At 39.0% G+C, this 25,448-nt stretch overlaps 1 protein-coding gene across 7 annotated transcripts; it reads right to left on the minus strand.

The window, feature by feature from the left end:
• Nucleotides 1-1,007: 1,007 nt before the first annotated feature.
• On the minus strand, nucleotides 1,008-24,785 carry ikzf4.S (IKAROS family zinc finger 4 S homeolog). 7 transcript variants are annotated; one of them, XM_041583214.1, is made up of 10 exons: nucleotides 24,422-24,726; nucleotides 19,514-19,568; nucleotides 18,299-18,382; nucleotides 17,767-17,868; nucleotides 13,550-13,810; nucleotides 12,195-12,362; nucleotides 10,793-10,942; nucleotides 8,082-8,213; nucleotides 7,358-7,890; nucleotides 2,516-4,529 (listed from the first exon to the last, which is right to left on the minus strand). In XM_041583214.1, the coding sequence occupies exons 1-10, from the start codon at nucleotides 24,449-24,451 to the stop codon at nucleotides 4,515-4,517; spliced, it is 1,530 nt and encodes a 509-aa protein (XP_041439148.1). In that variant the 5' UTR covers nucleotides 24,452-24,726; the 3' UTR covers nucleotides 2,516-4,514.
• Nucleotides 24,786-25,448: the final 663 nt, after the last annotated feature.

Here is a 25,448-nt window from a genome sequence, read left to right on the forward strand (position 1 = left end):
ATCGTCAGTAAGCCATAAATTGAATCTATAAAGGCTGGAGTGACCAGATTTCTAATGTAATATCCAGAACACAACTTCTACTTTGGATCTCGCTAACCTGTTAAATAGTCAGTGCCTTGAAGGGGGCATGTGGGACAGAACTGTTAGTTTTGTTTTGATTGTGAGCTCGTTCACTCCAGCCTTTATAGAATTCAACTATATTGAAAACATTTATTTCACACATCATATTTACTTAATTTTACTGTTACACTGAACGGTTTCTTTAACTGGGTATAGCTGCTCATATAATAATAGTGCCACTGGTATGATTTCTAAGCGTGTTACTAATCACAGCTAAAACTTGCATTCCGGCTCCTGCAGAAGCCCATGATAAGAATGCCGATTTTCTGTATGGGGTAAGTAGTCTCAAATTATACTGCAGGCAGTTCAACTGGAATTGTATAAAAAAAATGAAGCACTTAAGAGCTCTTAAACATCAACTAGAGCCCATCAGATATTAAAGTTATTTCAATTTCTTCGTCTTATTGCCTAGGACTGCTATTCCATTGCCCACGGTCAGCAGCCCTATGTCCAAACGAGATCCCCCAGGTCTGTTCATATTTACCTTTCTAGGTTCTTTTGGCTTGGCCCTTCTAATTCATGGCCTGGATTTAGCATACACAAAGTTTACCTAATGCAAATGGCCACTAGTAGTCTGCACTCTAGACCAGCACGATGGTAATATATAGCAGGAGGAGTGTGCCACTGGAGCACGTGGGGCATTATGTTATAAGTCATAGGGCTACTGACCATAAAAAGGGCACAGGAGACCTTATGCCACAAGAGGGCTCAAAATAACATTTTCCAGAAACAGAACTACAAAAGCATCACCATTATTCAAGTAAAACATCTTGCAATTATATTGTTGTGACTGTCAAGTGTTTGGGCTTTTACTCTTCTATTGTATCACTAACCTCATCTACTGCAACATAAATATCCACAGCTTTGCTTTATAAAATATTAGGGACTTTTTTTTTTTTTTAGAAGTGAATGAATGATTTAAAAGGTTCTTGGTATTAACGTTGTTTTGTGTTTCAGCTTTGGTATTTTCTCTCCATTTTTATAAAAACAAGGAGAGTATGCTGGTTTACAGACACAGTGAAATGGTTGTTACTCCCCCTTTTTCCCCCAAATATAACCAAAATCGAAATTCTACTGGGAACTGATAAAGAATGGGAAACAAACCTAATGGAATACAATGACGACAATTTTAAATATTTGACCATAATCATAACTTTGGCTTTACACTTAGGGCAAGGCCATCGTGTCGTTTTTACTTTGCATTTTTTAAAAAAGCTCTGTCGGACGTAAATACGCATAAACTGCACTACCACGGAAACGAATGGAAAACAGACTATGGCAAATCTCACAGGGCGCTTGCAAGCGGAAATCCGTCACAGGACGCCAGTAGTGGCGAAACGCAAATATGTCAAGAAACTACCAAATCAATAGACTCTATGGGATCTGTATGTTTGAAACTACACTTTATGTAAGTATGCAGCGTATTTTAAATATGGCGTTCAAAATTCTCACAAGATAAATGACGCATGTACGGTTTTACTGCGTATTAGGCCGGTGACGTATTTACTTTGCGTTTTGGCGATCATTCCTGCTCCATTTTGCATGTAAATAGCTCTTCTATTTCTAGCCAGCGGAATTATGGGGAACGAGAACAATGAGAAGTGCATGTTGGGAAAAAAAACCTATGTGCTGAAAAACACGTTGATGGTCGCGTGTGGTTTCAGTGGCGTATTTACGCCTGACCAAGCTTTTTTTCTGGCCTTGCCCTTAAGCATTCACTAGAGCAATTCCCCACCGCAATTTATAGTCGCCTATGAAACAAATCCTCAGCTTTCGCCACTACACTGTGTTTATTAGAGGTGTTAATATAAAAGTACATAGTTTATTTACTACTCTTCACACTCCTTCTTTGCACATATTCTTTTTGTTCTTCTGTCATATTGTGAATGCGCGAAAAACACTCCTCCTGGCCCCAAGGGCGTGTCATAAATGACGTTGCGACTCAGTACTAGCAGTCAGACCGCTCCAGATTTTCATGCGCTGAATTTGCATGTGCATGTGCGGAAAGCTGCACCTCTTGAAACATGCGCAATAGGATATCATTTGGCCCAACGCCACTCAAGGCTGCCTCGGGCTGCAGGGACACAGCTGGCTGAAAAATCAGTGACGTCACTGTAGTCCTAGGCTGCATTCTCATCAGAACACCGTTCCTACTACTAGACACCAGGGACACAGCATTAACTCCGTTCTGTAATGGTGGCCATACACGGGCAGATAAAGATGCCGCCGATATCGGTATTTGGACCAATTTGACAACTTATCTGCCCGTGTATGGGGGCTTCCGACGGGTCTCCCCGATTGATATCTGGCCACAATATCAATCGGGAAGGTTTGATTTTTAACCGACCGACCCGTCGGAGCCCCTTGGCGTATCGTAATTCGATCGTTCGGCCATACGGCCGAAGGTTCGAATAACCCCCAATATAGCCATGCCGTTAGTGGCATATCGGGGGAAAGATCTGCTCGTTTGGCGATGTCGCCAAACGAGCGGATCTTTGAGTCTATGGCCAGCTTTAGTGATTCGTCTAACAGACTTGTACTACAGCTTCATTTATGTTTTAGCTTTCGTTCTCCTTTAATGAGTTAGATGTACCATACTGCTTGCCTTGACAGTGACTACCAGCACAGATATCAAACATACTGGCAATAAATCAGTTGCATGTTCCACTGTGTTCTGAGGGAATTGCTTTTAATAAGGCAGGAAATTATGGCAGCTCCTACAAGTTTATCTATTCCAACAACAGACAGAGATAGTTCGGCACATACAATAACTATGCCCTTAGTTTATTATATAGGCTTTGACCAGGCCGGCTACTTTCTTGAAGTGTTCAAATACCACAAAAACATCACAGCTTTTCTGCAAGCGGTGTTTGTGCAGTGAAGCTGTGGGGAAACAATGACCTTTCATTATCAGTTACCATCCATACACCAGGACTGGACCAGCAATGGGCATCACAATAGTTTCCAATGAAGCCTGTTGCTCAATAGGAGAAATACATTATCCTAGAACTGCAATGAAAAATAAGCTACATCTCAATGGAATAAAAAATTTTTTTTCAAATATAATAAATTTTATTGAATCAGTAACTCTTACAGAGAGAGATTGCTGATAGGGATTTCGTAAGAAGAAAATTGATTAAGAACCAGGCATTTATGCACATTTATAATGGACTATATTTATAAAGTATAATTTATCCATAGGATGATATTTACATTACAATCCATTGTTGTTATTATAGTTACTGTTTAAAGGGTAACCCCCACCGAATAACTTTTAAGCCAGCATATCCTCAGTGTGCAATTACAGGTACATCATTATGCTTTGTTCTAGTGATTTAGAAGTACTCAAAGTACTGAGGCCTAATGGGATGCAGGGCCAACTAAAACTAAATATTTGTAAACTAAAACTAAGGGGACTGTAAACTCCAACAACAAGATATTTGTCTCACTTTCTAAAGCCTTTTTATTGAAAGAAACTGTAGAAAAAATTAAAACCAAACTGTAAAAAGCTTTCATTACTGCGTATCTTGACAGCGCTATATAAATAAATGATGATGATGATGATTACTCCAAGGAAATCGATTGATATAAAAATAGCTTTGGCTGGAGCCCAGATGTAACTTACTTGGTGGCATTTGCTAGTGTGACCCTGGCCATAAAGGTAATGGGACAAAGGATTTGTTTCTTGCTACCTGCTGCCAATTGCTTCCTAACGGACATGCATGAGCAGTTCATGCACCGCTGCATTTTGTCAGATAACTGTACATGTAGGGAGACCCACTTCATTCCTCACTAGGTATCAAGCTTTATGACTGCCATTCTTATCTTTGATTACATTACTATAGAAAACTAAATGAAATACTTTTTACTTTCAGCTGGCCCTTTTCATTTCTGTGCAGAGTATGGAGGTCTATATTCAAAATGTTGGTAGCACATAAAACTTTGATTTGGTGGATTCTACCTAGAAAGTAAAACAATATATAGCCATAGAAAGTGGAAAATATTCCAGCTTCTGGGATGAAAGGTTATCTGAAAATATATGATCTGAACAAGAAAGCAATTATATTGGAGGTGTATTTAATATTCCATTAAGATCTACGGAATACTGATGTGGAAAAGAAATACCACAGTCTACCCCTTCATGTGCACTGGTTACACCTACACGCATAGAGAAGCATTCCATACCATATATCACTTTCAAAATGCAGACGCATTTTCAGAAACCATTAAACATATCACAACAATTTCACAGTATAACCTTGTGTAAAAACCCCATATACTTACAATTACGTTGCTTAGAAATGAAGAAGCAGTGCATGAAAAGAATAAATTGTGGCGTTGCCTTTCAGTCAGAGCTGCAACCTTGCAGAGACCCTTTAAATGTTAGTGTCCCCTCATTTAAACTTTTGCTGAGGAAATAAAATATATTAGTGCATCATCTACATCTGTATTTTATTTTTACAGATGAGCAATCAGGGTGAAGGAGAACACTTATAACTGCTTTCTCATTCAGCCACCATATATGTTCATCTTTTAGAGATGCCAATACTTTTTATACATAGCCATACAAAACCAAGTGCCTGTAAAGAACAGGATTGTTGGAGGTGTTTTGTGTTCTTTTGATTGAAATAAAAATGTTCTTTTGATTGAAATAAAAATAACAATTCAACCACCTTTGGTTTAAAGCAGCAGGGAGAATGATTCATTTTGTGCATCCTGACAAAAAGAACTTTGTATGTAATGGAAGTGTCTGATGGCTGGGACTTGGACAATGGATATGTTTAAATTGACATTTTTAAAATACATAACCACTAGAGAAAATGCTGCAGACAGAATGTATAAAACGTATCTTGTTAGGAAGCAGAAGCGATAGTTTAGAAGCAATTCACCCACAGTGCATGTAATACAATGGGTCTACTTGTGGTCATTTCATGGCTTCTCTATTAATAGGACACTTTGTTTAAAAGTAATTTTTGCATTTTTAAAAGCCCTGAAGACTTTCGTGGGAACTACTTTTAAAGCCAAATTTTAAAGAAGTAAGGTTAATTAATCACTTAAGGTATTAGATTATAGAAGTGAAGATAAAATTTGGGAGGCAGCTAATGCTATTCAATATTTAAAGAGCTGTGAAGCCAGATAGATCAAGCTCGAAAACAATCAGAAGAAAGCACAGTGATGCTGCCATGAATCTTATTTTTGCAGAATTGGGAAAATAAATATTTCCCCACATTTTTCAAAGTGAGAAAACTAAGAAGCATGAATTCTGTGAAGCACAGGGTATAATTTACTTGCCGCTCTCAGTGCAATACAGGAAAATAAGAATGCTTACGCGATTTGAGGCATCAATTTAGAAATTCAACAAAAATTGAGCATCTATACTTTATAATGATTTAAAGTAAAATGGAAAAATCCAACGTAACATGCACATGTTAAGGGTTGTGAAATGCTTCGGAATATTGCAGCAGCGCAAGTTGACGAAATAAAAACAATGAATTCAAAATCCAACGTAGCAAAAATGGATCATAAATCTGATTTGTCAACTCACGATAAGACTTTTGTTATCTAGGAGAAGCGCAAAGCATAAGTGTACAGCAACATTTAATGCATAGCTGGCATTACAGTGATTATCATGCTCTGGACAGATTTCACTCCAAAGCCTTGAAATGGAAATGGTTGGTACCCAATATAGATCAGGCAGTGTGCGTTCCGACATGCAACCAAACAAAAATAAAAATACCAGTACATAGGTCAGCATGGGGGTAAGAGGGCAAATTAAAAGGACAATCCCTAGAAGTCATGTTTCATTTACTGCAAGAGGTAGTGTAACGCTGCAGCAAACTGAACATCAATCAGGCAGCTAAAGGGAAACTCAAATAATTGCCAGATAAAAAAAAGGAAGGTTTTTTTCTTTTTAAAACCCCTTTTAGGGCAAGCAGTCTTTAGCTTTTCCTCTTTTATTTTTGTTTTGAGTCAGTGCAAAAGAGAAAAAGTACAGGGTATAGAGGAGGTTTACAGCACCACTGATCTGTGCTGAGGAGGAAAGAGGTTTTATTTTGTATAGTTTTTCATTCCTTTCCCAGAGTACACAATACAAGGGCAACATTTTTCCAAATTGATTTAAATATGCTCTGCCCTCCTTCTTCACTGGACCATGCTGGAGACATCTGGTGGGATGCGTGCATTATTAGGGGATAACAGACTCTGAGATACTTTGCATTAAAGTAAGACGGTTATATATTATAATGTTAGCTCCTCCTCCGCTGAGCATCAGGAAGTTTGACTAAAGAATCTGCTCGTAAATACTATGCTCTTCAGCAACCACATGTGTACCCCTTAAAGACAACAAGGCACTTTAATTGAATGAACCAATCAAAGTAAGGCTTAAGCCAAGCTTGTGTGTTCCTGCAAGTGTTACTTGACAAGCACTGCAAGAGTGCCTTGCCACCTTTTGATTAAAAATAAATAAAGCAGAACTTCTGACAGTGTTTTTTTTTCCAGCTCCGTTCATGTGCCTTTAAATTAAAGGGAAAGTGTTCCCAAAAATAAGTTAAGCTTAAAAAAAATATGTGACAATTAGTTTTGTAGCACTGTTTACTAATGTGAATGCAAAGCAGGCACCTGTGTGTCATATATGTGCTCTCATTTGCACTAATGGGACATAATAGGGAAGGGAATAAAAAAAAAAAGGAAAAACTAAGAAAAATAATACATATATAGTGTCACAGGATGTGACATAATTGGTATCATTTAAGCCTGATTCATTTTTGGTTATGCTTTCCCTTTAATGCTTTGTACGGAGATACGAATCGTAGCATGAATTATATTTGTAGTTATTTAGAAATGTTGTGGTTCTCTATGGTAGAACGTTTCTGTAGATAATGTTAGTGCTAAATATGAGTAAGAGATTTAAAACAATTGAAAGTGCTTAGAATTTGTCCCTTCTTGAAGAGACAAAATAAAAATTGGAAATGGGGCTGCTGTTTTCAAGGCCCGTAAAGAAAACCTCATCTTCCAACAGACATCAATGTGCTCTTTTTGCACAATTTCATTTACTCCAGCTCCATCATTAAACCTTGTGCTCGCCTCTCACGATATGAGATGAAAACTCGTACCGGTCCTGACAGTGGTAACCACAGATATTGCACTCAAAAGGGTCTCTGAAACCATGGCAACCCATGTGGATAGTAAACATGACATGGTCTAGGAAAAGTACCCGGCAGTGTTCGCATTTAAATACCTTCACTTGCTCCCCATCCTCTCCCAGCACCCTCAGGGATTCTTTGGCAGTGCCAGGCATAGATCGTGAAGGTAAAACCAACCCTCCATCAGATGGTCTCTGCTCTTCTTTGGCGTAAGCCGGGCTCTGCCGGCTGCTGGTAGCCTGGGATCCCCTCTCTTCATGGTTACTTTCGGTGTCTGTAGTTGAGTCCTGGCAGCCATTAGAAGGGGAAGCCCCATGTTCACTGCGTCCTCTGTAATGTATTTGTGTTCCATCTGGGATGTCCTCATGGCCCTCTGCTGCTTCTCTGTTTCCTGGCATGTCTAGCCGCCCCTGCATGGGCTGTAGTTGAGTATACACGGAGCTAATGACAGGAGTAATTTCAGAAATGCAGTTTGTTGGTGGTAAGCGCATAGGGCCTCCCACAAATGCCAAAGAATTGCTATAAGCAGGGTCCAAAGGGTGGTGGGACACGATCTCCACATCCTTCTCAAAGCTGGAGTTCATTTCATATGGGAGATCAGCAAGGCCATGTCGCATCTGCTTCTCCCCTAAAAGCAAAGAAACTATTTTGGCACAGCAATAATGGAATACTGGTATATTCTACGTCAAATAACAGGTGCTAAAATGTTTACAATTACAATAGACAAGTTATTTAAGATCTGCTCAGTCTATGTACTATGGAGTCTGATGTGTACCAATACCAGTGCCCCCTCCAGCACACATGCGCATGTGCTCTTACCCATAAATTTTTGAGGAGTGGAGCGCTTGCGTTTTGTGAGGTTGCATGCCAGCCTGTCCATAAAAGACGGCGGGTCAGAGGAGGGGTGCATCATGGCATCTGGTCCCAGCTCCAGGTCTCGAATCTCCTCACCTGGAAGGAAAGGAGAGAAGAGATTGAGTTGTCAATGCTATGTAGTGAAATGAGGCACAACATAGCATTCACAATTTGAGACATGGTCCAATATCAAGCAAGCTGGATATGTGAAGAAGATAGGAGCAACATACTAGCAGTCATCTTCATCTGCCTTATAACAGATGACACTGGGATTAAAAATAGGTCCTGAGATTTCAAGTACACAGAGGACTTGCCCACCAGCCCACTAAATAGTGACTGTCTGTGGCATCTTACAGCAGCCCTGCCATTTGCCAGACTCCTCAGATTGTTAGACCAACCTGCTGCAGACATACAGGAAACAGTGAGTGCATTTAGTTCAATAATAATAATCTTGCTGAAAGGAAGGTGCTGAATTCCCTCAACACATCAAGAAAGGCTACAAACAAACAAAATAAAACAGAAGCACAATTTACTATTCCATAAACCCTAGGAAGATGCAACCTCCAAATAATGGAACACAGAATTCAACTAGCTACAGACTTCACACAATAACAACTATTATGTAAACTCATATTTACAAGTAAATGTGTCTAGTACATTGCTGAACACATATTGTAAAGTTCTTCATCAAGATGTAGGTCACATAAAAGTTATATATCATCCAATTCAGCTTATGCATTATGTTAGAATACCTAAAAAACATATGCATTTTGTTTTGTACTATTGTAAAGATAAAGGATCTTTACAACAGGCAGCCTCAGCCAGCCCAATCTAGCCTGTTCAAGAAACTTAGACAGTCAGCCATCCTGTTAGCTCAGCACAGCTGACCATTGAGAAGAGAGAATACACTTCCAGCAACAAGCATACTTACTTCTGATTGGCTACTACTGCACACATACTTTGCAATAGGAGACTTATCTAAAGAATTTGCATATATATTTATATTTTATATATTTGCTTCTTTTGAGGGATTCTGATAGAATCCCTTAACCTAATGGGATGGCTACACTTACCCTTTAAGGGTGGTGGCACACGTGAATATTGGGGGGAGATTAGCCCATCGACAAATCTTCTATTCTTCGGACGACAAATCTCCCTGAAATGCCTAACCCTAATCTTCACGTGTGCCACCACCCTAAAAGAGTTAGCTATTCTCCTATGCATTTCAAGTTAAATGACTTAAGTAATTTACATGTTATATGTTCTTGTGGCCAACTACGCATCAGAGCTAAAAAAAATTCAGAGCCACAGAGTTACCAGCCCAGATCTAGTCATTGGGGGGCATTTTGGCCGTGCCTGTTGTCCCCCAGGCCCCACACCCATTACAGACCTGCTCCCATTATGCCCTCATTGTGCTCCCTGCTTCACACATTGGGGTGTATTTATCAAGGAGTGAAGTTAGAGATCGCCACAGTCTGCTAGTGAAATTCCGCCACTCTCAATTCATTTCTATGGAATTTTTAAAAGAGTATTTATAAATGGGTGAAAGTGAGAGGTTATCCTTTAATAAATACGCCTTTCAAAATCCCATAGAAATGAATGGAGTGTGGTGGAATTTCACTCTAGCGGACTGTGGTGATCTCAGACAAGTGACAATCCTGTGCAATCCAAGGGTAATTGAGGTCTTGGGTACAAATTACCGACAGTGGGATGGAACCTCTAGTGATAAATTTAGGGAGTCTCCCAACAAATGCAGGAGTAGATGTGTGAAGCCTAAATTTATACTTGCAGACAGCTGTTTCTATCTTATTTGTTCTCATTGTTGAATGATATTGGAACATGGCTTGGCAGGACTTTGAAAGCAGCCAAGTGTAAGAACATGAGATTAGTGTGAGGCTGGTAAACCGGAGCCAAAATAAAAAATAAAACAAGCCCACACCACTTTACATTAAATACTTTAAAAATGTTTTTTATAGTATTTTCTGAATCAAAACTGCACATTAATCTCAATATGTCAGATAACACAAAGATGATTAATGAGGGGTTGGTAAGAAAGAAAATTAGGGTAAGGACATGGGCAGATTCGGGAAGATTATTCGCAACAAATTGCCTCTTCTTCGGAGCGACAAACTCCCCAAACTGCCTTCCCGCGGGCTATAATGAAAAATCACCAGCGGGATGGCACTCTCGGTGCTTCGTTTTCCGAAGTTTCTCGTGAGGCAACTTCGGAAAGCGAAACACATCGAGTGCCATCCCACTGGCGATTTTTGTCGCCCCAAAGAAGAGGAGATTTGACGCCAGGGCGAATAATCTCCCCGAATCTGCCCGTGTGCCCTTACCCTTAATGGTAATTCTCTTGCGTCTTATAATTAAATTTGGCATACCTACTTTATAGAACAAATGGAGCAATGGGTGGAATTATATCTCCTTTGATCCCACCTAACTAGGAGGAACCATAAAACTGTTTCAGGAACCATAGGATTGACTCCAATTCTTGATTGGAGGTGTTACATTTTAGAAAGTTATGGAAAATATAAAATAAGGTAAACACATGAATACTGAAACAGCCATTTACATCCAAGACAAATCTATATGTGTATGTATGTGTGCATATATAGATAGCCAAATCTATCTAGCTATATACACATACATACTTATATACACATGCAATTCACCTGGATGTGCAGGTAGGTGCTGGGCTTCATTGCTGAGGCTCTGCAAATAGTTGTGACAGCGTTCCTTGTGTTCTTCCAGTGTGTTCTGCTGCTTGTAGCTCCGGCCGCAGTAGTTGCATTTGTAAGGCTTGCCGACTGTGGGGGAGGAGACTGGAAAAAATGAAAAACAGAGCCTGCCCATAAAACATGGATATGTCTCCTAAAAAGCAGTTTGCAGAGGAGTATGCCGCATACCGTGAAACCATGTAGCTCCACAGATGTTATCAAAAATATAAAAAGATCCATTTTTGTAGCAACAGTTCAGTATTCACAGCACAGAACAAGGTAAACACCACACCAGCAAGGAAGATCATTTTGATGTGCTTTACTTGCAATGTCACTCTTTTAAACAAAAGCAAGCAAGTGACCATTTTGGAACTCCCAGTGAGCTGCATGGCCTTTCCATGAATAAACTTTACAGCAAACCACTAATTTGGTGAGATATTATAGGATATAGGTATGTGCTTGGGAGCATTTAAAGTTTATGTTTTTTTTTATCAGCCCAAATTAACTATGTGAGTGGCAATAAATTGAAAAAGGCCAGTTACACACTAATTTAATATTGAATTAAAATATTTGTGGCTACCCTCTTAAGACTGAGGCTTTAGGAATAAGCTGTGTGTGTAGTACTTGCTGTCTATGCCTATAAAATGAGTGGGAGGTGCTATAAATTTGGCTTTGGCCAAGTAGATTCAGTTGTGTGTGTGTCTATAGAGAAAACCTTGTCTGAGGGAAACTATACTGTAGCTCCCATAACTATAAATAGTAATATGTAGTGAAGTTCTGTCTTTTCAGTAAGCCAGTGCTCTCATTTGAACGTATCCGTATACAATGGAGATCCTATAGTGCAGGGGTGCCCAAAAGGTAGATGGGGATCTACCAGTAGACCTTTAGTTGGTGATCAATAGATCTCAAGACACTATTCTTTTCATTCAGATATGTATTCTGTTAAGGTTAAATAAGAAATATTTTTTTTTAAAGAAAAATATAATATAAATTCTCCTAGAAGTCAATATAATTTTTAAGTGATATTTTCCATGGAACAGAAAGCCAATAGTGATATTATGGATGTAGATCATAATGGGACAACATCACTAAAAATAGACCCCGCACACGAAAAGTAGACCCTGCATTAGTAAAGTATGGGCAATCCTGCTATAATGGTTAAACTTTCAATATACAAAACTAACAAGAGTAGACAGTAACTAATTTTTTTGTTTTAAATCAAAAATTCTCTTTTTAAAAGCCCCCTTTCGCCTTATACTTAATCTTAGTTCACTTTTAGCAACACTACATAATACAGTTTGCTTTATATAGTAAGTAGTAGAATGTGGAAAAGGTTAGAAACGTCCTTCAGACTCACCAGCGTGTGTGCGCAGGTGACCTGTTAGTGCATCCCGACGACGACAAGCATAGTTACAGAATGGACACTTGAAGGGCTTCTCACCCGAGTGCAGTTTTATGTGCCGTAACAGATTTCCCTTCTGAGTGAATGAAGCACCACACTGGTTACAGTGAAAAGGACGCTCACCTAAAACAAAAATCAAAAAAAGACCTCTCTGAGTGCTGCACCCCAACAGTTATTAAAGGAGACAGTGTGAAAAACAAAGTTGTGTCAGTGCATTATACTCTTAAATATAGAAGGAAATGTGCTTTAAATAGTTATATTTCAGGTTGATTTACTAAAAATTTCTGCAAAAACCCTACTAGTCCTGCCCATCTGTTTCATTTCTTGCTTCCTTTCCCAAGCTGTGCAGGGGAACTGGCTGCACTTAGCATTTATGCGTTGAAGGATAGAAACCAGGAGCTAGGAGGAGGACCTGATAGGGAACTGAAATCTGTGTTTGCTTGTGTGACTGCAGGTTTGGTACTGGCTATCCCCCTCCTATTGGGCTTCTTGTAGGCACAATTAGAACATGTCTAATCGGGAGCTCTATTAAAGGAGCCATTTTCAATGATTATAATTTTTTATTTTTTTACCATATATCATTCACTATTGCCTACATGATTATGGGGGGGTGGCTTTTCAATAATGCTACAGGACTTCTTTAAGGAATTCACACCTATGCTGTACCCTAGAACACACCATGATATAAATGTTAAAATGATCTGCCCCAGCAGAAAAAGAAGCAGCCCAAAAGGGAAGGTGTAAGTCAATATGTTTTCATACATTCCCCACCTAAATTTAATTCATCCATACATATGTATAGGGGTTATACGTGCTTCATACAGACCATCCAGTAAAAATAACTTCAATAGGATACCAGGATGTATATCTCTTCCTTTTACTCTTCTCTACATTCGTCCTGTTCGTTGGTTCTAGTACAGAAAAGGCACTGAATTGTGTGTGTGTACATGTATATGTACAGGTATTGGATCAATTATCCAAAAAGCTCCAAATTACAGGAAGGCCGTCTCCCATTGAGTTCATTTTAAGTGAATAATTCTAATTTTAAAAACAATTACCCTTTTCTCTGTAATAATAACCACAGTACCTTGTACTTGATGGCAGCTAAACTGAGTCAATCCATATTGATGGCAAAACAGTCCAATTGGGTTTATTTAATGCTTAAATAAAAAAAAATCCCTTATCCGGAAAGCCCTAGCTCCCAGGCATTTCAAATAAGTTACATTTAAAAGGCAATACTAAGAACTAGTTATAAAAGTAACAAGCTCTTTTTTTCCACCCAAGTTATTATTTGACGGTTATTGCCTCACCTGTGTGACTTCTTTTGTGCACCATCAACACGTTAGGTCCAATGCATACCATTCCACAAATATCACATTTCAGCTTGCCGTTTGGGAGGCGGATGCCACCTGGAGAGTGAGGGTCTTGACCAGAACCATCGCAGTAACCCAGAGGCTCAACCAGCGAGTCATCCTCAATTATTACATCTTCCTTTTCGCTCAGGCGGTCTTCATGAGAAAGCAGGCGCCCAGACTCCTCGTCACTGTACATCTCTACTTTAATAGAGTTTGCTGTAATGCAGTATCATGAAATAACTTACTCTTAGTTAACTTATATGCAATAACTCTTGTAAACAGAATTATAAATAGTGGCTCAATTTTTGAAGAAGGAAAGACCTGTACACAAATAAAATATACTCTGGGTCTGACAGAAGAAGATAAGAAAAATAAAATGAATGTGCTGCTGTACTTCATGATTGTATTTATTTAATGCTTAATGACATAAATCTGTTGCTTACGTATTTTTTAGGGGTATAGTTTTCCTTTAACAGATTAATCGAACATAAACAGAGTTGTGATAAGTTTTGTTTTTATTTTTAAAACCTGGTCAGAAGTAAGCCTGCCAAGCATGACCTGGTTGCAAGGGTCAGTTTCCACAAACATAGCAACCATTATAAGCAAAGTCGCCAAAGTTTCCTCCTCTTCCACCCCTTGCCCATAACCCTTAGTTTTATGGCACTCATTCTAGCTAGCAGGAAATCAGAGGCACTCAATATGCTCAATATAAATGTGGAATGCTCAATCACCCACCACAATCTACATTTATTTCCTTATCTATGGTGGCATTTGATACTTGTATTTATGGATAACTGTATCCATTTTGTATTTGATTAGAGTTGCAAGTTATATATGCTTCTTTGTAGTATTTGATGGATGCACATTGATGTGTAGTTAAAGGAGATGTAAAGGAAAAAAGTAATACAATCCAATTTTTACTTTCTTTAATGAAAAATAAACCTATCACCAATATAATTGAAAAATCTGTACCGGTTTTATGACTGCTGTGGATAGGACGGATAGACCCCTGCTGTGGATAGATCCCTAACTGCTCTGCAGTGAAAAATTATATGTTCGAAAGGCAGGCAGTGAAGCAACTAGCAAGGTTATTTTAGGTTTTGTTTGCATAACCTGGCTAGCCTCAGCTAATCTCTATGCCAATCAACCCCTGTACCTTCCTTCCCAGCCGTGCAAAATTTGGTCAGCGACCGTGTAGAGATTTTTATCCGCAGGAGTCAGAGCAAGTCAAGTTAAGGAGGAATTTCACTGCATACAATCAGGTTTTTCATGAAAACGGTACAGCTTTTTTAATTGAAGTATATTGGGGATCGGTTTCTTTTTCACTAAAGAAAGTAAAAATTGGATTTTATTTTTGCCTTTATATCACCTTTATGTGTTTTCAATACAATGATTTTATGTATTTAACTATTAATCACAGAATGGATGTATAACTATAAAGGTTCCTGCTGAAGGTGGTAACATTGGCAAGGTCAGCCACGAAACATGTTAAGCCAGCTTTGACAATGTCCAATAAAGTTGCACCAGGGAAGTTCACCTGACAGAACATGTTTTTTTTTTTTTTTAAACCTCAGCATCTCTGGTTCTGTCTGCTGCTGCTAATACTTAAGGAGTTATTTATTAAAGTTACAGTTTTTTCTGAACTGACTTTTAGGGGAGAAAAGATTTTTTTAGTGGAAATAAACCGCTCAATTTTCATGATTTATTAAACCCCAATGGTGTTAAAAGTCAGAATATGTTTGCTTGTGTTTCCCCATGATTACATGCTGAAAGAGCTCAGAATTCTTTTTTTTTGGGGGGGGGGGGGGAAGCTGCCCAGGCCAGAAAAGGTACACCACTCTTGTTATCCCAGATTGGAGAACTACAAGAAGGCTGCAACTATCCCAGCAAGTTGTAATGTAACACCTGGACAGCCATACAATCACAGTTATGAAGCTACAATTGCAGAGAAGCCATTTGCGGTTAGGGTGAGATGGGCTAAACATGTGAAGGAGCCCCTCACATTGCAAAACATGTCTCATGCTATACATACACTGCCTTGCAAAAGTATTCACCTCCCCCCTTTTTACCTATTTTGTTACATTGCAATCTGTAATTTAAATGTTTCTTAATCGTATTTTATGTGATGGTTCTGCACAAAATAGTCTAAGTTGGTGAAGTGAAATAAGAAAAAAAATATATAAAAAAGAATTAGAAAAAAAAAAAAAAACCTGAAAAATTGGCATGTGCAAATGTATTCACCCACTTTGCCATGAAACCCCTAAAAAATCCTGGTACAACCAATTACCTTCAAAAGTCACATAATTAGTGAAATGAAGTCCACCTGTGTGCAATCTAAGCGTCACATGATCTGTCAGTATAAACACACCTTTTCTGACATGGTACCACAACAAACCTGCCAAGAGAGGGCACCACCAAAACTCACAGACCGGGCAAGGAGGACATTAATCAGAGAGGCAGCACTGAGAACAAAGGTAACCCTGAATGAGTTGCAGAGCTCCATAGAGCTGGGCTTTACGGAAGAGTGGCCAGAAAAAAAACACATTATTTAAAGTTAAAAATAAGAAGGTATGTTTTGAGTTTGCCAAAAGGTAGGTGCTCTGGTCAGATGAGACTAAAATGTAACTTTTTGGCCACCAAGGAAAATGCTATGTCTGGCCCAACACATCCCATCACCTCAAGAACACCATCGCCACAGTGAAACATGGTGGTGGCAGCATCATGATGTGGGGATTCATACGGCTAAAGCAACACTCGAGTGGTTTAAGGGGAAACATTTAAATGTGTTGGATTGCCCTATTTAAAGTCCAGACCTCAATCCAATTGAGAATCTGTGGTCAGACTTGAAGATTGGTGTTCACAAGTGAAAACCATCCAACGTAAACGAGCTGGAGCATTTTTGCCTTGAGGAATGGGCAAAAATCCCAGTGGCAAGATGTGGCAAGCTTATAGAGACAATCAAAGCGACTTGCAGCTGTAAAAGGTGGCTCTACAAAGTACTGTTTTTAGGGGGGTGAAAAGCTATGCACGCCGAAGATTTCTGTTATTTTGTCCGATTTTTTGTTTGCTTAACAATAATAAAAGAATAAAATGTAAATTAAATTTTGCAAACTCTCAAACAATCCATTTTAATTCCAGGTTGTGAGGCAACAAAACATGAAAAATGCCAGGGGGGGGGGGAGGTGAAGACTTTTGCAAGGCACTGTATAAACAGCCTTAAAACCAAAAATGAGAGGCTTTAACTTTCATTAAGGAAGCATGGGCAGAAACATGCAAATCACTGCTTAATGTTCCTATGACCAACTATAAATACAGAACCATTGGTTTAATTGCACATATAGAGCCTAATAATTCAGAGCCATATATCCATATCTTCACCCATTGAATCCTTGAATGAGAGTTGGTTTAATTTTTGGTTTTAAGGCATTGCTGTGTGTGTGTGTGTAGCATGAGGCATGTGAATACTTTCTGATTTGAGAAGGCTTTACTCTGAAGTTAACAGACTACTAGTTAACACAAACCACAAAGTACAATGTTTTTCAACAGCATGATTATCTTCATATTACCTAAAGTTATGTAGGCCATTGCAGTCATTTAAACAATTTAATTTAACAAACAAGGGTTACAGACTAAAATAGGACAGAAGGGCCCTGCTCAAAAGAGTTTACAATTTAAAGTCACGGGAAACAACAGACAATATTTCTTTATAGTTTTGTCGTTCGGGGTGCATAAAATAGGCTTCTCTAAACAGGCAGGAGATTTTAAATTGTCTAGCACATTTAGGTTGGCTTTATGTAGTATAAATGTCTTGGCTGGTCCATAAACATTTAAAAGAGCATTAATATGCTTCAGATTCAAGAAAACAGAGTAGGTTGCTACTAAACACTTTATTCAATCTGGTTCCAGTATCAAATTCTGGAGACAGTAAAACAGAATAGCTCCCTTTCGGATTTAACAAAAATGGTTATCCTATTTTCAGGTTAAATAAGATTTGTTATTTTATTATATTGGATTATGTAGATAAACTGTTATAAAATGTGTGTTCTTTAATGTATTGTAATCAGGGACGGCGAATTTGACCCGTTTCGCCAAAAAAAAATTTGCCCATCCCTAATTGTAATTTCAATAATGACATGAAGCATAAAAACGTTTTGCCAGTAAAACAGACTTACCACTTAGTGAGCGGCTTGGTGATGAATGCCGGCTATTTGGGGTGCTCACAGTGGGTCCAATCAGCGCATCTGAAAACTCCCTTTCTAGAGATGAATCTCCAGCTGCAGTGCCAAAGAAAACAAATGTAAGTGAGTACAATACGGATAACTCTAAAACATGCTTTTTACTTTGCTCCTAGCAAGCACAAGGACGTGCTATAAACCAATGCTGCTTTAAAGGACAGTAACACTAAAAAAAGGGGGGTTTTATATGTATTTAAAAGTAATGTCAATCTTGGGGCAAGGGATTACCCCCAGTAAATCAGACTTTTCTTAACCTTTAAATATAATGTACCAATACCCTGAAATGATTTTATTACGTTACAGGTTCATCTGGCCACTGAATTTTGCGATATCTGACCTTCCAACAATATAGTCACTAGACACAGGCCAGTCAGACAATTTGCTTCATGGGGTGAAAGCTCATGCAATTATGGGTTAGCTAATGGCTGCATGCAAGCAGCAAATCAAGTCATTGTTCAGTCAGGTTTACCTTTTGGTCGATCAAGAGCTGCCACAGTTGAGGAGTAGAATATGGAGTCCAGCTTATGACCGACCACAGAAGAAAAGGTGCTTCCTGCAGTGTTTTAAGCATAAGAGCATTTCATTGGAGCCTTAGGAGGGGGTATGTTTCAAAAATAATGATCTGGCTAAGTTTAAGCCTTTCATCTATGCCGTACTCCAGGCCATTCAGTGGGAATAAACCATGAATCTGATTTTACATTAGTCATCCAGTGATATATCGGAAGAGGTTGTGAAACTTTTTATCTGTCTATCTATCTATATATTATTATAAATATATAGTTTATTTATTCTTCCAACGTTTTGGTCTTCCTTGAGACCTTTGTCAAGGTAACAACAGAGTGAAAAACTCAAACCTTATAACCCTCCCCATAAATGTCACTGCTTTTACAATACCATGTCTACAGAGTTTAGCTATGTGAACACCAGTGAACACATGGCTTCTTAGCAACAAATTACACACATTTTTGGCACCATTTAAGGGGTATTTTTTTATTGAATTTTTCACTTTGTTGTTACCTTGACAAAGGTCTCAAGGACGACCGAAACATTGGAAGAACAATCAAACGCTATCTCTTTTCACCATATTCTAAAGTCATGCGAGTGCCTCGCTTTACATGATGTTATATATATATTTATTAAAAAATAGAATTGCAAGCTACACTATGCTCTACTATACACACACATTTGTCAAGTGCCGTTTCCATTAAAGGAGTAGTCTGACATGGACTATGAAATGAGAAGCAGATGAGAATAGTAAGTATCAATTAAAAATCTGTTATATTATGGCCTCAGCACCTGGGCACCAAATATACAGCGTGAATAGAAGCTGCATGGGTGACAGCACGTGCCATATAATGGATGCATCTGCAGCCAAATCACCAATCCTGCATCAATAACAAGCAGACGAGAATGTTTTCAGAGAGGAATAAGATTATTCCTTTAGGTTAGGGCCAGACGAAGCCAAAATCCGCAGGCTGCTTTCTGACCGTTGGCGGAATCTACTTATCTGTTTAGGTCTGGAAGCCTTGTGTCAGCTGCAGCGAGAATACACTTTGGAGATTTCAGCTGAAAAGTCTTGCCAAAGGCTGAAATTGGATTGTGGACTTTAGCAAGCTGATTTTGACCCCACCTGACCCTGGCCTTAAGAAACAGGGATTTTATATCAATATAGTTATATACATACCAGACATGTAGGAGCGCCCATTGTAGTCCTCAATTTCCATCCTTGAGATGCTTTTCTGAAAATTGAGAGAGCTTTAACATTATAACTCTGAAACTAGTCATTTTTTTCCCCAACAAGAATATTTTTAAAATCACAGGCCCAGAATGAATGGATATCCATAATATGACGGTTAGCCTTTTTTTGGTGGGGGGGTACACAAGCGAGACACAGACAAAGATCATAAAGCGTGTTTACCAAAGTGTAGACTGTAGGTTGCTACAGCTCAGCAGATAATTCCACAACTTGTAAAGGATTTGTAAGTTCTTCTTTTGCAAACTGCTAAAGCAGGTAGGATAGTGGTTTGTGGGTTGCAAAATAGGCTTGCCTGCCTCCCCCCGCCCCTAGAAAATGTCACTTCTATTTTATGGTGATATCACTTTTATAATGGCCAGCAGAGAGCACGTCAGGTTGCAGATAAAGCAATTTGTGGATCAGATTGGGTAGCAGCTCTCATGTTTCACTAAATTGTGTTTAACTCTCAGCTCACCCTTGATAAATAAAATGGATATTGTTATTTTAATGACTTGCCCCTAAATTCTGTTAAAGTGCCGCAGTACTAAGAAAGGCTAAGCTTATGCTAGGACCAAGCCAATGAGGCCTCATCTCAGCAGTGACATCTCAATCACAGTACAATGGGACAGTACTGCTGGAGTTCACTCACAGGGCTCCCCACGACTGGATAACAGACTTGCAGCATATTTTCACAATATACTCAGACATGTGACTGCTTATGTACAGCTTATACATTTTAGGTCACAGAAAAAAGATAATAAGACGCTGCATTTTAGCTCAGTATTAAGCCAAGAGTATATGATTAGCATATATACTGTATCATCTTACAAAAGCAGCCTTCTGTAACATAAAAAGTACACAAGACATCTGTTCCACCAGAAAACCTTTTGCATAATTAAAAGCTATGTAAACCCAAAAATAATATTTTACATAATAAAAAAACGTACTTCCAGTATGCATTTATCAAGAATTTTCCGTGACTTTAAAGTTAATTTTAACTGAAAGCTGCATTTGCTTAAAATATACATATTGTCTAAAAACAAGGATGTGCCAGTGCATTATACTCTTTTAAATATAACAGGAACGTGAATAGAAAAGTTGTGTTCCTTGCCGATTTACTGTTCCTTCTAGAATGAAAGCTGTAATGGAATCCAAGCACATATCTCAGTTTACTCAGAAGTAGATTATTAATGAATACACAGTTTAGAATAACTTGGAATGGAAAAGACCATGCAAACCAAAGAGAAACCAAAGAGAAACAACTTAATTATAAACAATGCATAGCCGACAGCAGATAATTATGAGTAACAGCAACTATTGTTTCAATTCTAACAGCTGACTTTTTTGAAACCCAGGGATTCTACTCAGCAGTGACAAAGTTAAGAAATGTATCAATATTAGAAGAGCAGCCACTCATAGAAAATAAAAAGTAATTGGAAAAAGTCTTCTGAAACCAATTGAACTGAAAAACGTGTTGAAAGGTTTTTTAAATCTGTGCTCGTTGTGACAGCTCTTTAATGCTAGAATCCAATATAGCAGATAAGAAATTCATAATTAAAAGAACATTTTTTTAAAAAAAATTGAGGCAGATCTGTAGCTGTGACCCGCAATATCATGGATACCTAACTGTGATGCTGAACCCCTAGTGCAGCAGTCCCCAACCTTTTTTTACCCATGAGCCATACTCAAGTATAAACTACTGTTGGAGAGCAACACAAGCATTCAAAAAAATATCCTGGGCTTCCAATTAAGGGCTGTGATTGGGTATTGGTAGCCTCTATGTGGACTTGCAGCCAACAGGTGGTTCTGTTTGGCAGTATACATGTTTTTATGCAAATAAAGCTTGCCTTTAAGCCTGGAATTCAAAAATAAGCACCTGCTTGGAGGCAACTGGGAGCAACATCCAAGGAGTTGAAGAGCAACATGTTGCTCACGAGCTACTGGTTGGGGATCACTGCCCTAGTGGGACCCAAAGGATTGGACTGGACCAGAGGGATAGTCTTCTAAAGGCTTTTCTAGCTTTCTTTCATATCCACTATACAGCATAGTCACAAGTTGCCATTCCTTTGAATGGGAATCCGTGACACCTTTGTAACAGCAATCATGCGTGATGCAAATCACAAAAAGTAGACTGACAGGTGTCAAATTTAAGTGGCATGGCACAAAACAGTCATCCATTGCGACCTACCTAAAACGTACCTATTGTAAAATCTATACAGAAAAGCCAAAAACATTATTTCAACAAAAATGTAGAATGCACAGGCTTTGACTAACCTGACAGCAAATAGCGGTTATTAAAAAAAAAAGCCTAATTGACAAATTTGTTTATAAAATGCTCCTAGAACTTGCTTTCTCTTATATCACCCTGATATTTATTATGGATAAGCTGTGCCTATGTGAGCAAAAGCACACTCTTGGTGCCTTTCTTTTAAAGCATTATAAAATTATGTAAAAAAAAATATTGAAAGCAGTAATTGAGTCACACAGTGGTCAGTCTCTGCACCTTTCCAACCATTTGATTATCTTTAATGTTCTAGGCTTAAAACAAAATATTAATCTTTTAATCAATTGTCTGACTTTAGAGCCACTATACTGGAGGAGATAGGTGGAAATTCAGTTAGAAGCCCAGTCATAATAGAATCCTGTAAAACTGTGAAAGCCCTGAACAGCATGCCAAAAGGGGACAAGGCTTAGCCAAAAATTATAGGGGGTTCTGGGGAGGCCAGGATTTTTGCCTGGAATGAAGCATTACCTGGGTGAACCAGGGGAATGGACTGAACTGACTTGATTAACATGACCCTTTTTTTTTGCTTTTTTAAAACATGGTTTTCCATTCTGCTTATTTGACATAGTTCTGTGATTTCTGATTGGAGCCTTGTTTGTTGTAGGGGGGAAAGAAATGAAATGCCTCTAAACCTCAAGTATTTGCTTTTTTGTGGGGGGGTTTTCTGAGCTGAACTACATTGCATATGCTTAGAATTAGATTGAGTTCTCTGTCCCAAACTCTTGCCATTTATTAGGCTGCTATCAACCTGCCTGATGTTAGCAAGCTAAAATAGCATTGCTAACATTCAAGTCATAATACGGTCACTTTTATGCAGGCATAATTACTAGCACACATGGTGATTTGTACATAAAAAAACTGGGGGGGGGGATAAAAATAAAAACAAAACATTTCACTGTAGTATCCCTTTTAAGTTTTCCTTTCTTCCTAAGCTAAAATGAATGAGGCACATTATCTGCTGGTGGAGAAGCACCAAAACCAGCACTGCTGACTGCCACCCCCTTTCAATTAGAAATGCATGAAAATAACGTCGCCCATGCTTTTCAGTCCAAAAGATTTCCTAATGCATTGAAAGGTGCCAGTGAATGAGTCTGCAACATTGGTTTTGAGGGTGCTTTATATTGGGATGACATTTATAATCATTAAAACTTTATCACAAATGGATCCCCAATAGTTTCAGGATATCAATAACAAAAAATAGGCATTCCCTTTACAATTTACTAGCTCTGAAGCTGGTCACTGCCAACAAATGCAGATAGTTTCCATCCATGTTTATTATAAATGGTTATTTATAAGGCCCCAGGGTGTGAGTGTTCACAGCCACATATACAGATATATACAAACACACACCAAAAGAAGGGTAAGGAGGTCCCTGCTCACTAAAACCTCCAACTTACAATAGTTTAGCAGAGAAAATGCTACCTCCTTGTTGTGGTCACTGGACTCCAGCAACCAAAATTAGACCCACTGTTCAACTACAGTGACATTTGTACTTTTACACAATCATTTTTGTATTGTCTTCTTTAAGTTTCCTTCAATTCTGACTTCAATACTGGCAGCAGCTGAAATTCCAAACCAGAAGTAATAAAGTAGAAAGGAAATATTTTCAAGGGGACCTGTCACCCAGACATCAAAAGCTGCACAATAAAAGTCCTTTTCAAATTAAACATGAAATCCAAATCCTTTTTTTTTATTAAAGCATTCATGGCTGTTGAACTAATTTGAAAATCTCAGCTGTCAATCAAATATTACCCGCCCCTCCTCTATGCCTTAGGCATAGAGGTGGGGCAAGCAATTACTTTCACTTTCCATTCAGCACTTCCTAGATATCACTATCCACATTCCCCCTCTCTCTTTATCATTAAATTGTGTAGCCAGGGCATGGGGGTGGACATCAGGTCCCCCATTCTGGTGCACAAACAAGATTCTGAGATGATACAAGGCTTGTCTTAATAACAGTGTCCCCAAAATGGCTCCTGCCTTCTTGCTATAATTATGAATTCCTAGACTGAAGGAAACAAGATTCAAATAATTTATATAGTGTAATTCAAGTTTGTTTTGCTTGACTAACGTGATCAAATTGGATTTGTAATACTTTTTTAGGTGGCCTTTAAACTTGTAACTTGTGACTTTTTAACTTGTGAATTGATTTTAGAATACTTTTACCTACATCACACTAAAAGTTAAGCTTTGAAGGTGAACGTCCCATGAAGTAAAATGGGGACAAAGAGGCTGAGCGCACACACAGTGTTCCAGGATCTGAAGCAGCCGCTGAATTAGCTACTACAAGTTGTTCAAGTCGGTCGGTGTCCTCCTGTCCCACAAGGGCCCCGCAGAGCAGCAGCGAGTAGTTTGTCCCTCCTGGGTGAGCCCTTATCTCAGCCACAGAGGGTCCCAGCAGGCAGGAAGACACGTCTCTGACAGAAATGACCAAGAGCTTGCCTGACTAAGGATGCTGGGATTTACAGCAATTGTTATCACTCTACTGTAAAGGACTGTACCACTGAAGTGTGCGCCGGGTACCACTGTTAATCTTGATGTAAACCCTCCCCTCACTCCCAGCCACATCTCACCTTTTGCGGCTCCTCCACAGGGAGCCTCATCCACGCACAGCAGCCCTGCGCTTCTGCCCTCCACCCCGACGCTCAGTCCCTTTAGCCAGCCGCGGAACCGCGGTATCCGGCGGAGACTTCACCGGAGCTGAACCGGCCCCGGAGACAACTTCCGGGGCAGCTGCCAAGCGACAGGCCAACAATGAGAGGCAGAGCGAGGAAACCAGGCAGGAAGTGTAATCGAGCACCTGGTGAATCGAGCACAGCGGCAGAAGCAGCAAGTTATATTGGCCTCTGTCTCTCACAGCCTCGTAATCACCGCTCTAGACCTCTCCCACAATGCCCCGCGGAATATGCGCCAACAATGGAATTGATTATCAGAAAGTGTGTGAGCGGAACCCACTAGTACCGGGTCTGGTCTGTAATTAGAACTTCTGTTACACTTACCTTACACTGTTTCCAACTCTCTTGTACATAGAAAAGATGGGTCTTTCTAGTGTACCAATTCCGATATGTTTACTGAATCGTGTCATTAAGTGGCAGTGACCTGTAGCAAACAAACATTGCCTTTCCATAGTCAAAGCTTGTAATTGGTTGCTATGGTTACTGTCTGTGTGCAAAATCGCACAGTATAAAGGGAACTATCACTATCATGATCTCATAGACAAGAGAAAGTTAATGACCCTGATTTGCGGAGCTTACTATCTAAGTGGATGGATATTGACATAGGCACAACTACTGAGCAAAAGTGCAAAATTGTTGCTTAGTAGTAAACTCTGTTATTTGTCGATAGATAGTTTTAGTAAATAACACTTTTAATTGAATACATAATTACATTGATACGTTAGGATATACTGAATATTATAAAGGTCCAGACTTGGCCACAAGATGGCTCACCATGATCAGGCAGACACTCCTTTATCCGTAATCATTGCTTTGTCTGGTCAACCACCAGGCTATCCTTTTCTATTGTTGCTATCAGACAAGACATTAATTCCCACAGAATTCAGTGTGCTTCTCGTAATACACTAGGAGCAAATATATGTGT

This window comes from Xenopus laevis, chromosome 2S, assembly GCF_017654675.1.
Source record: "Xenopus laevis strain J_2021 chromosome 2S, Xenopus_laevis_v10.1, whole genome shotgun sequence".
NCBI lineage: Eukaryota > Metazoa > Chordata > Amphibia > Anura > Pipidae > Xenopus > Xenopus laevis.

Coding starts and splice junctions, on each gene's coding strand:
- ikzf4.S (XM_018248430.2), bottom strand. CDS start 24,451: ATGAGGCTCCCTGTGGAGGAGCCGCAAAAG. Junction 17,869..18,298: donor AGCTCTTGATCGACCAAAAG/GTAAACCTGACT, acceptor TTGGCACTGCAG/CTGGAGATTCATCTCTAGAA. Junction 10,943..12,194: donor TCACCTGCGCACACACGCTG/GTGAGTCTGAAG, acceptor CATTTTTTCCAG/TCTCCTCCCCCACAGTCGGC.